The sequence below is a fragment of the Lycium barbarum genome, chromosome 8 (assembly GCF_019175385.1).
Source record: "Lycium barbarum isolate Lr01 chromosome 8, ASM1917538v2, whole genome shotgun sequence".
In the NCBI taxonomy this organism is placed as follows: Eukaryota; Viridiplantae; Streptophyta; class Magnoliopsida; order Solanales; family Solanaceae; genus Lycium; species Lycium barbarum.
In genome coordinates this window covers 68,324,398-68,337,036 of record NC_083344.1, presented here as the reverse complement: position 1 = coordinate 68,337,036, position 12,639 = coordinate 68,324,398, and the positions used below count along the sequence as shown (strand labels likewise).

Below are 12,639 nucleotides of genomic sequence, written 5' to 3'. Positions count from 1 at the left end.
AGTGGAGAGAAGCACGTATCTGCATGAACGCACATATGTCAGACATTTAATTTGATAATTCAGAATATTCAAGAACCTATGATACACTGAGATTTTGAAGCACGATCAAAGCTAAGTTCTGAACAAATAGTTCGTATTAATATGATCTTAGAACTCAAATTTCACATCAACAAATTCAAACTTGAAAAGATCTTCTTGATTAGATAACAATTCTCCAATTCTATTAAACTCTTGACTACTATCATTCTTCCTAGTAGTGAAGTTGCTTTTAAAGAAATTCCTTTTTAAACCAACAATCTGTTGTGTTTGTTGTAGTCAACTAAGTGTTATAAGCTTTTCTCATTTTATATCATTCAAATGGAAATGAATTCTAGAACACGAACACAAATATAGTGAGAAAAAAGAACAGGCAACGTCCCAAAAGATTGGAAACAACATTTATCTATTCCCAGTACTCCAAGTGAAGGTAACATTTTTAGCACCTAAATTTTATCCCCCTTCTGAATTTTCAAGGGTCTAAATGTTTCAACAAGTGTATAAACCATTCTAAGGTAATATAATAAATTGTTTTCATTTCACTTGCAGTAAGATTTACAAGAAAAGGCGAAGAAATGTTTAAAGTGGTGAACTGGCATAATTGCACTTGATCCACTGTTGTTTATGATGTTTGATCCTTTATGGAGTAAATATTTCAAGAACTGCTACCTGTACTTGCCATGCTACTCATTCCATGTGCTTTAAGCCTATTAAGCTCGGGCAATAAGACCGAACCAAGATCAGGTCGATCTTTCTTCCGCAGCTCAGCACACTTGAGTGACAATTTTGCATAGTTAAGAGCCTCTTCCACCGGCCAGTTTGGCACTGTTGGATCTAATATATCGGCAAATGTTCCGTTCTCGATGGCCCTCTCCACGTGATGAGTTAAACCCATCGGAGGCCTTGCAGTAATAATTTGGAGCAACATTACACCGAGTGAATATATATCTGATTTAGTCCCTAACTTTCCTGTCTGTTGATATTCGGGATCGATGTAACAAAAAGTTCCCGCAGCTGAAGTCATGTGATATTGTGTAACACAATCAGCTACAGATGGTGGAACTAACCTAGCCAATCCAACATCACTAATTTTGCAGGCGTAATTGCTGTCTAAAAGAATGTTTCCTGGCTTAAGGTCACGATGAACAAGAGGTTCGGGCTTTGCTTGGTGAAGGAATAGAAGTCCTGTAGCGATTTCAGCTGCGATTTTAAACCGAATTTCCCATGGGATTGGAGGGGTGTTACCTTTCCGGAACAGTCGATCTTCCAGGCTACCATTATTCATGAACTCATAAACTAAACATCCGTACTCGGGACATGCACCTAAGAGTAGTACCATATTTGGGTGCCTCATGAGACCAAGGACCTGAACCTGTAAATGACAAAGCTGATTCTATGAGAAGGGAAACCTAAGAGCTTCAATCCAAAAGTAAAGCAAGTAAAAAGGGCAGCCCGGTGCACAAAGCATCTCACGTTAGAAGGGTCCGGGTACCAAAAGTAAAGCAAGTATTTGCAGATATGGCTCATGTATCAAATATGGCCGACTTGCACGTTAACCAGTAGTCTAATCTTGTCAAGAAAAAAGAAAAAGGCCTCTGGTGCATACCTCTAACTAACACTTAAAATAGACTACCAAAAGTGCTTTCTAAAAATTGTTACTGAAGCATATTCATAGAACAAAAATTTTAGATTAAACATATACGTAGAAGAAGTCGTGTTATGCACCAGAAGGCTTCAAGATACCTAAATTTGTCAGTCTAAATCTGGCATTTGTCATGCTTCCCTCCAGTGTATCCAATATAGATAACTCTAGAGTTGACTGACCTAATGCTCAGAAGTCAATAAAGAATAAAGTTTCTCACCCAAACAAAAATGATGTTTTATATCTTAAATTCGTAACATGCATCCTTTTTTTTTTTTTTTTTTTTTTGGCGAATTTATACCACCATACAGTTTCCAGGGGCCTTTTATTAAAAATAAAAAATTCCTCAATGTAAGTACAAGCAAGGGGAGCTGAGCCTTACCTTAATCCTACTGTGGTAACGACCATGCATCTTTACATCAATGTCTGTCAATTAAGTGGAGAGAACACAACATACCTCTTGCTTGAACTGTTGCATTCCTTGTGCAGCATCGGATCTAAGAACTTTAATGGCAACGGGTGTGTGGTCAAGTCTCCCTTTGTAAACCGGGCCATATCCACCTTCACCAATCTTCTCTGAATTAGAGAAATTTTTGGTGGTTATCTCAATCTCTTCTATCGTATATTTCCTATAGCGGATATTATTCTGAGATAGATCATTTAACGCTAGATTGTTTTCTTCTGTCTCTCGCCTGGCCTTCAACTCCACATACCTTCTTCTTTTTGATTCTATCTCAGCCAGCCTTTGTGCTTTTATAGCAGCTTCATTGGCAGCTCTGCCTTTAGCTTTTTCCTTCTCAGCAATAGCGAGAGCCGCCTCTTCAGAACTACGGACCTGTTTAAACATACTAGCTTCGTCCATTTTCCATTGATTAAGCTCTTTAGCCTGAAACATGCAAAATTTATCCAAGGATAAGAAGAGGGAGACAGATAATCAATAAAGACTTTTTACGAGCTTGATATCATTGCTTTCCAATTCTTGTTTAGGGTTTTCACTCGCAGAAAAAGATTGTTGACTTTCTGAGGGATCTTTCTCTGTCCACGCATCAGAAGGAGTAGTATTTTGAATTTAGTATACAAGGTCAGTTGAAACATAGAACAGACCTAATCTAGATATCTGCCTTTAAAACAAAGTAACAAATGACTGAACATTCACTTCCATAAATGATTACTCCCTCTGTTTCACTTTGTGTCTTAGTTTCTTTAAGAAAGAATCTCATTTTTTATATTTAGTAACTCCTAAATTCAAAGTGGCATGCTTAAGATCACAGGGTTGAAAAGACATTTTAGAACATTGTACACATCTTTAGTTTAAGATGATGTTTAAGACTACAAGATTAAAAAAAATCTTCCATACTTTCTTAAACTCCGTGTCAAGTCAAGCTAAAGACTCAAAAATGAAATGGACGGAGTAGTAAACTTTGAAGAAACACGGTTTTAGGCATCATTAGCCTTATTAGCTCTTTCAAAGTGTGTCTCCAGAATTTCTAAGCTTTAGTATAGAAAACGCATGTACCAAGTAAGGAACTTTGATTTGCAGAACGCTGGTTTTTACATGTCTTTTGCCTAAATAGTTTAAATGACTTTTATCCTTGCGGTCCTAGACAGTTAGACAGCTAGTACCGTTTGGTTTGCCGAGACAGCTTCTTTGCAAGCTGTGTTGTACATATCCATGGTTTGCCTTAGCTCTAGCTTTAATCTGTTCATCTCAGCCTCCCACTGCATACAACAATTGATGAAGAATATATATATTACTAAAAAAATGAAAGATGCTCATTCTTTCATTGCAATCAAAATAGTAAAGCTTGTCTATCTATCAACCTGCACAATCATCATGTATTGTATCATCATATTTTCACTTACCGAAGATGAGGAGCTACAACTGTCGTTTACTGAAACTTGAGTGAAGTCAAGATTTTGGGCTGAAACATCCACTGATCCATGGCTAAGAGGTGCATTGGACGGAGAACTCCGGCTATATGAATTCTTTGACTGAACATCATAACATTCCATTGATGCATTAGATGTTCCAAAATTTTGCTCTGCCCTCATATAGGCTGACCTGTTTTGTGCACCACTTTATTAAATAGAAATACTACCATCTTTGATAGAGCATCAGTATTTAAATTGTTTCTCTCTATATGCAGTTTTCAACAGTCAAACTTTAACTCTAGATAAGCTAGTGATACAACAAATAGAAGCAAACAATGACCAAGATTATTCTGTAAGGACTGTAACAATTTTAGCAAATAATTTGCAGTTTAAACTCCGGGTGCTGCTTAAACTTATTTTCAATTAGAGATGTTGGATAAGTTTGTTTATAAGGACAAACTATGTCTTCACAGTAAAATATTTTGAATTTAAAAATTGAAAGGCTTTGATTTTAACATCTTTAATAATTAATACTAATCGTTTCATTTACCAAGTTGTCTAATAATTAGAGTACACAGTCGTTGGAAATTGCCAAGATTACTGAAACTAAATACAATGACTTGGAATTGCTTAAAAGATTCATATTGCATAAGGTATGGCAAGTTTACTGGTGATTTTTGGGGTTTACTTCGGATACCAAGTAGCATCATGAGAAGTTGAGGTGATATTCTTTGGCTAATTGATTCTGTAAGATAATTATACAAACAACAACAATGACAACATACCCATTGAGATCCCACTAGTGGCAAAGGTAGACCTTAGCCCTACCTTGTGTGAGGTAGAGAGGTTGTTTCTGCTAGACCCTCGACTCAAGACAAGGATACAAACACTGACACAAATTTATTTCTGCTTTCATTTGCTAGTTTGGTAGCACTTTGGCTTAAAAGTGACTATCAAATCTTAAGGCTATTGGTATTGCATCAACCAATTTCTTCTGCTTGCCCCGTTTTTGAGACCTTTTCTGCTTCCCTCACCCAATCTCAGGAGAAATCGAGCCAAGCCGTCCTGCCTTAAGCTCATGTTTTATTGAAATGTTTACCAAACATTTTATTAAGAAAACCCTCAAAGTTAAGGACAATAAGCTGGGATTACACGAGCTTTTCGTAAGCTCAAGTAAATTAAAAAGGTTTATTTGGTACCTGGCTACATCTTCAGGTTCAGAGTAGTTACTTAGCCTAGCTCCTGACCATGCTTGGGAAGGTGGTAGCCTTGCTGAAGAACTAGCAAGAGGTTTAGCTGCTGGTCTGACTGATTGTTGCTTGCCTTTTGAAATCACGTATACAGTACAAAACTCTGGTGCAGCTTTGTTTACGATAGTTGGCACATCATGAGTCCAAAATTTCCTGCAAAAAAAAAAAAAAAAAAAAGGATCATTAAGATATTTATCCACCATACAAAGGGAGATTGAGCAAGGGACAAAAATAAATTGGATGATAATAACCTGGAAAACGCACTTCTTGATGATGCACCAAGAACAATGTTGGTGACATGATAGCTGTTGATATAGTCTAGAAGTCCCTTAGACACTGAAATATCCTCAATAACAACCTCTTTCACTGCTATCTTCACCGATCATATGGAGTTAAAGTTAGATTTAATCAACATTCCACAGCGATGTAAACCTAGTTTACTCATTTTGTTAAATGTAAAATGCTACCTAGATATGTATTAATGGTGCAAAATGCAATTATGCAAAGATATGATGTCTTGTGATCTTATAGACCTCTTACAGGATGTGTACGCAGCCTTACCTTGCATTTCTGCAAGAGGTTGTTTCCACGGCTCGAACCTGTGACCAAGAGGTCACATGACAGCAACTTTACCAGTTACGCCAAGGCTCCCCTTCAGTGTTTCTAGGTCTCACGTGTATAAATTGTTTCAACAGTTTTTCAAGGGCATTCAATACGGCAAAATTGTTATCGAAGAAGCATCTTTCAATCGCTTATTGATCTTCTTTGAATACTCCCTCATGGTAATAAACATTTTGTTTGGAAATGTTTTGAACAATTCAAAGGAACGAAAGATAGCATGATAACAAGATTAGAGAGATTATGGGAAAGGAAAAGAATAGAAAAAGAAAAAAAGAGTTACAACATTAATATCCATCCTCCAAAATCACCATCTTTTTCTTATGTTTTGTGTTCTATTTTAATCAATCAATTTACGTACCCCTTTACGTGCAGAGTAAGCTCTGCACTGTGTGAAGACCTTATGTGTATCTTGATCACTTAATCCACGATTCGAACTTTGACCAGCACTAGCCTCTACAAAGTAGCGGAAATGTCATCATCATCACTAATAAAAAGTTACATAAAGCATATGCCATTAACATTCAATAAGAACTACCGATAAAAACAAATTAACATTCAATTAGCGAGGCCAGACGGGGGCGAGGCAGGGCAAGGCAGGGCAAGGCAGGTGAAGCCTTACACCGCAAAAGTTTTAACTCACCCCACACCGCTTACCAGCTTTCTCAAATTTTAACCCATCCATGCATCGCCTGGCCCTGTCCTGCTTAATTTTCTTTCATGCCCAACTTTATGAGAAATGAGTCTGTTCAACAATAAAAAATTGTTAATTTTCATTTGACCTGCCCTTGCCACCCTCGGCTTTTGATTTGCAAAAAGCTTGTTCTAATTCGCCTGGGCATATAAGAGCTTCCCTTTCCAATCCTCTTTACGACCCCCGCCCCCGCCCCTCCTCCATATATAAGAGCTCCACATCCGCCCACCCCATTCCACCTCTACATGCCAGAGGAATCATTACCGCAAGGCATAAAGGAGGAGGTCAGAAGCGTTTATACCGTAAAATTGATCTTTCACGGAATGAAAAAGACACATATGGTAAAAGCGTAACCATAGAATTTGACCACAATTGAAATGCATACATTTGTCACATACACTATGGGTATGCTGAGAAGAGATATTTAATGCCTAGCTTGAATGATGCAATAGTTATAACTTATAAACTTCCATCCAACATTTTAAAAAGATTGTTTGACAGTAACAACTTGGGAAATTTTCGCACACCGGCAGTATGGGATATCATGATGAGCCTGCGTACATTGGAATCATTCACGTTCTTGATTCAATCGAATAATAAAATTAAACGAACGAGAGAAGATAAAACTGAAAATGTGACGAAAGGAGGAGGGTACCTACGATTTGTTGAGTTCTTCATCCTAACATGGACCAAAACAAGCGTTGGATTGCTTGTCACGAGATGATCAACTGCCCATTTTACAGCAGATGGGCTGTGCTTGTCTTTATCAATGGCCACAACAATGGGGTTGTTACCGTCATCCGGTAGAATTGTTGAAGGCATTTTCAAACTTGATCGTGGGAGAAAAGATGTCACGGCTAGCTAGTGGTGAAACCAGAAATTTTATATTAAGGTGATTCAACAACAAAATGCAAAAAACATACGTCGAGATGCTTTCGTTATGTTAAATAAGATTTAACAATTTATATTTAAGGAAAAAAAAAATTGTTACTCTATTGTTTGTACGGAATAATATTCCGAGGAAGGATTCATTTGAACCCCTTCAAACTCTAGAGCTTCAAAGTTATCGCTTTTCCTTTGTGATTATGAATGGAGAAATGGAAAAAGAGTTACAAAAGAAAACATTTCCTCCGTGGAATTAAGAGTCGAAATTGAAGCGTTATATGTCATTGGTATTATTACCAAAAGATTGTATTGCCGCCAAAAATGGTGGCTAATATGCGTTTGCGGTTTCCTCCATACATTATTTTATAGAGTGTTTGACCAAAGGGAAGACCCATTTTGGTCAAAGTTCAACCTTCAAGGGTCTTTTGTAGTTGGTTAGAGAATAATTATTCATGTATACCTTGTTTGGTTATAAAATGAGAAAACATAAACCCCACATAAAATCTAGCATAAGTTATTGTAAGACCCAGTACCTCTAAACTAGCATATGTTCATGATTCAGGGACTTAAAAACCAAGATAGAAGTTTTGAAATAGAAAAATAGGCTCAGAACGGTAATTGTACGCCCTACGTCAATAGTACGGGCTGTACTTTGATGTACGGGACATACATCAAAGGAAGGACATTAGAGACCACTGGAATTTCCATTCTAGGTACAGCCACAAAGTATGGGACGTATATGGAAGGACGGCGTACTATGGAACCCGTACCTCACAGACCAAAACCCTTAAGTTCTGGAAATTTATGACGAACTACGCCCATTATGTACGGGTCGTACTTTGATGTACGGGTCGTACATGGAGCCCGTACATCAGCCGCCTCACCAGAAACTATAAATACGTGGGGTTCAGTTTTTATTCCACTTTGCATACTCTTCAAGCCCTAGAACGACCTACTCTTCTCCTCCATCACCAAGAATGCTAAGAAAACCCATCTAAAGGGTTCAAGACTTAGGCTTTTGGGATTCTTCTCAATTCCAGACCAATAGTTACGAGTTTTGGAGCAGATACAGGTATGTGAAGCTAACTATCTACCTTAGGGAATATTCATGATTCTTCCTACGCCTCGTTCTTCATACTTATCAGAAATTGACTCAGAATATAGTTTAGCCCTAGTTTCATGAATAATTGTGGGACTTCTATCTTCTAGGGATATAGTTTCATAATTCGTTCGTGGTTATCACTTTGAATAGTATGAACTCAGTACGTAATAATTATAGACTTGTGTATTGACATCACATGAGTCTCAGTCAGTGTATAATCAATTATTGGCTTAAGTTCCATAATCAAAAATAGTTTTCATGCTATCACTTATCTCTCAGTTTCAGTATTATGAATTGCTTAATGTTGAACACCTGTATCTGTAATTTGGGCCCTACACCACAATTTATGCATACGTATTTTTTGGTCCTGAGGACACATATTTGTGCACATTTATTGGGCCCTAGGCCACAAATTATATTGTCAGTTACACAGGTGATTCTTCATTCAGAACGGGAAGTATTCATATCTTTTCTTCTCATGTTTAGTTCAGTTATCAGATATCAGTTTCAGTTTCATGTACTTACTATTCTTTCTTTCAGTTTCTTTGCATACCAGTACAATTCAAATGTGTTGATGTCCCTTTTTATTGCTTGGGGGCCTGCATCTCGCGATGCAGGAAACAATTTACAGGTAGACGATTCTGCTAGCTAGGACTTGCTCGTATCTGCTGCTTGGTGAGCCCCAGTTCCTTCGGGGTGTTATCATGTCTTTAGTCTATACATTATGTTAGTTAGTTGGGCACGCCGGGGCCTTGTCCCAGTAGATAGTTAACCCTTTCAGTATTCATTAGAGGCTTTATAGACTACAGCTCAGTCAGTCAGATGTTAGCAGGCATATGTGTTAGCCTTGTTGGCTACTAATTCAGACCCATTCAATATTTCAGCATTTATAAGATATTGTTGTCAGACCTTCTAGCAGATCAATATGTGTTAGTATTATTTTCGCATTTTAGTATGTTTTGACATCACTTGCTGATTCACCAGCCAATGGGTTCGCTCGATCACATGCAGTTAGGCCCGAGTGTCGTGTTACGCCCAGGCCATGGTTCGGGGCGTGATAGTTATACAATATTTGGTTGTTTTTTTTCGTGCTTTCCACATAAAACATAACATTGCTAATACAATGTCTGATTTATGCTTTTCTTTTCTGCATAATTAATATATGTATAAGCTATGAGGAAATATATAAATTATTTTATGTAAGGTAGAAGATGGAATAACTAATACATGAATAACTAAACCCTGCATAATTAATCCTTGCATAACTAGTACCCCCATTACTAATATTTGCATAACTAATCCATGCATTATTAATACTTGCATAACTAAGTCATATATTATATTAATATTTGCATAACTCTAACCAACAACCAAGTGATCCCACAATGAAACAATTAGAGATTCTTCTTTCAAACTATAATATAAAATGTAAGTGAGAAATATGTTTCTTTAGATAAGAAAATAGATAAAATCTAACGGTCATTTGAAACAAAGTAAAAAGAAAAAACTGCACTTATGAGGTATTTTGTTATGAAATATAGTAAATATAGAGTATGGATGTCCACTACACAAATATAATGCCTCTTCCATTATCTTCCACCATTTTAATGGATCTTCCACCATCTTAATGGTTCTTCCATTATCTTCCACCATCTTAATGGTTCTTCCATTATCTCATATATTGAATGCACCTGTAGCACTATAAATAGAGGCATAATTTTTCATATGGGATATACTTGAACACATTTGGATGAATAAGAAATCTCTCCTCTCTTGTCTCTCTATTTCTATTGTGTTCATCCTTTACTATTGTGACTCTTTTAGCTTCATTTTACAACACGTTATCAGCACGAGTCTCTAACTTCATTACCGTCGCTCCAATCACTCCAAGTTGAATCTACTTTTTCATCTGGTATGCGTTTTTACCACCCTTCTAATATAAGTTATGCAAACATAAAGTTAATTAGCTTCTAAGTCATCTGCCAATTCTATTTTTATGCAAATATTTTTGTACCATACATTTGGTCTGTCAATTGATATTCCGCTGCCAATTCGCTTTTAGTATTCTCATGAAATAATAAATCTTTATGTGCTATAGTAGTAAACATTTAACAGTTAACAACACGAATATGGTAATTTTTATAAAACAGTACTTTAAATATATATATTGGTTGGTGGTTGTGGATTAGTTGTTCTTTTAATAAGACCATGATTATATGTTACTGTTAATTTGATTGGGTTATATTGACTACAAGTTTGAGAGAAGAAACAGGTTGTTTTGTGAAAAAATAAAAAAAAAAGTATTGTTTGAAAAAAAAAATGTTTTTGTGAAAAAAAAAGGAAGGTACTGTGTTTGTAAAAAGGTATTGTTTTGTGGAAATTAAACTTACTATTTTTGAGATTATGTTGTTTAACTGTATCTAACTCAAATATTTCTATGATAGTTTTGATCATCATGTCGAATTTGTCGAAGCTTGAGTTTGTGGCACTTAATATCTCGGGAAAGAATTACCTATCATGGGTACTTGATGCTGAAATTCACCTAGACGCCAAAGGTCTTGGTGCCACTATTACTCAGGATAATACAACATCAAGTCAGGACAAAGCGAAGGCAATGATTTTCCTTCGTCATCATCTGGATGAAGGATTGAAGGTTGAATACCTGACAGTGAAAGATCCACTTGAATTGTGGACTGGTTTGAAGGAAAGGTATGACCACATTAAGGTAACGGTATTGCCCAGGGCTCGTTATGAGTGGATTCACTTACGGTTACAAGATTTTAAAACTGTATGTGATTATAACTCTGCTGTCTATAGAATTACTTCCCAACTGAAATTATGTGGGGATAATATAACTGACGAGGATATGTTGGAAAAGACGCTTACGACTTTTCATGCCTCCAATTTGGTATTACAACAACAGTACCGTGAAAGGGGTTTTAAAAAGCATGCTGATTTGATATCATGTCTTCTTGTGGCTGAGCAGCACAATACCCTTTTATTGAAAAATCATGAAGCCCGTCCCACTGGAACTGCTCCATTCCCGGAAGCGAATGTGGTAGCAACACATGGCCCAACTGAAAGAAGACAAAATAATCGAGGCCATAATAATGAGCGTGGGCGTGGCAGGGGCAAGGGACGATATAATAATCGTCGTGGTGGTGGTCACCATAAAAGGGAGAACAATATGGGTTATCAAGGCAATCCTTCAAGGAACAACTGTCATCGTTGTGGTTTGAAAGGTCACTGGAAAAATGAATGCCGGGCGCCTGAACATTTTGTCAGGCTTTATCAAAATTCCTTCAAAAGAAAGGCAAATAGAGGTGGTGCCTCTTCTGCTAATGCCCGGGTGGAGTCACACATGACTTTTAAAAATAACGATGAGGCAGGGCCTTCACGAAAATATGATGATAATGTTGAAGCTAATTTGGCTTTGAAAGATGATGATTTTGATGGGCTTGATGATATTACTCATTTGGAAGTTGAAGACTTCTTTGGAGATCGAAATTGAGATTTGATCGTTTCACTGGGGAATGTGTTATGTTATTATTTTTATTTATGTGTTTTAAGTTGTCTTTATGTTGTTTTATTTTCGAGAAGTACTTAAATTCTCTATGTTGTTTTATCTTCTGGATTAGTAATTAAGTTTTATATTGTTAGTTTCCGTATTTCTTACGATGTATTTTTGTTTTTATGAAGATAAATAAAATTCCCCAGTCTTTAATTGGATCCAAGATGAGTAATAGAGATATGTGCCTTTTGGATAGTGCTACAACTCACACTATATTAAGAGAAAAGAAATATTTCTCTCATTTGGTTATGAAAAGGGCTTGTGTTAATACAATATCTGGTAGTACAAAATTAATTGAGGGCTCTGGAAAAGCGACCTTATTACTACCTGGAGGAACAATATTGGCCATTAGTGATGCACTATATTGCAGCAAGTCTCGAAGAAACTTATTAAGTTTCAAGGTTATTCGCCAAAATGGTTATCACATTGAGACTGCCAATGAATGAAAAGTTGAGTGCCTTTATATTATTACAATGAAAGCTGGGGAAAAGTTTGTGCATGAAAAATTACCCGCACTTTCTTCCGGGTTGTACCATACAAGTATTGGTGCGGTTGAAACACATGTTGTAGTAAATAAAAGGTTTAATGATTCTAATGATTTTATCATTTGGCATGACCGGTTGGGCCATCCCGGTTCTAGTATGATGCGCAAAATAATTAAGAATTCACATGGGCATACTTTGAAGAACCAAAATATTCTTCAATTTAAGGAATTCTCTTGTGCTGCTTGTTCTCAAGGAAAATTGATTATTAAACCATCAACAACTAAGGTTGGGATTGAATCCCCCGCATTTCTGGAACGTATACAAGGTGATATATGTGGGCCAATTCACCCTTCATGTGGACCATTTAAATATTATATGGTCTTGATTGATGCATCTACAAGATGGTCACATGTGTGCTTATTATCAACTCGCAATATGGCTTTTGCGAGATTGTTGGCTCAAATAATAAGGTTAAGAGCACAAT

The 12,639-nt window shown here is 36.7% G+C and overlaps 2 protein-coding genes across 2 annotated transcripts; one reads left to right on the top strand and one right to left on the bottom strand.

The window, feature by feature from the left end:
- Positions 1–405: 405 nt before the first annotated feature.
- LOC132606175 (U-box domain-containing protein 35-like) lies at positions 406–7,265 on the bottom strand. Its single transcript, XM_060319548.1, has 8 exons — positions 6,772–7,265; positions 5,780–5,874; positions 5,052–5,173; positions 4,750–4,953; positions 3,542–3,740; positions 3,302–3,397; positions 2,136–2,564; positions 406–1,408 (listed from the first exon to the last, which is right to left on the bottom strand). Exons 1-8 carry the CDS (start codon positions 6,932–6,934, stop codon positions 692–694), a joined length of 2,025 nt encoding a protein of 674 aa, XP_060175531.1. The 5' UTR covers positions 6,935–7,265; the 3' UTR covers positions 406–691.
- A 3,289-nt stretch (positions 7,266–10,554) lies between these two features.
- On the top strand, positions 10,555–11,610 carry LOC132607862 (uncharacterized). Its single transcript, XM_060321936.1, has one exon. It carries the CDS (start codon positions 10,555–10,557, stop codon positions 11,608–11,610), a length of 1,056 nt encoding a protein of 351 aa, XP_060177919.1.
- The last annotated feature ends 1,029 nt before the right edge of the window (positions 11,611–12,639 follow it).

What these genes read in the sequence shown, in the direction of transcription:
- LOC132606175 (XM_060319548.1), bottom strand. Translation starts at nt 6,934, where the DNA reads ATGCCTTCAACAATTCTACCGGATGACGGTAACAACCCCATTGTTGTG. An exon ending in CTTACTCTGCACGTAAAGGG is followed by an intron (nt 5,174 to 5,779) that starts GTACGTAAATTG and finishes TGATCGGTGAAG; the next exon opens with ATAGCAGTGAAAGAGGTTGT. An exon ending in TGCAACAGTTCAAGCAAGAG is followed by an intron (nt 1,409 to 2,135) that starts GTATGTTGTGTT and finishes TGTCATTTACAG; the next exon opens with GTTCAGGTCCTTGGTCTCAT.
- LOC132607862 (XM_060321936.1), top strand. Translation starts at nt 10,555, where the DNA reads ATGTCGAATTTGTCGAAGCTTGAGTTTGTGGCACTTAATATCTCGGGA.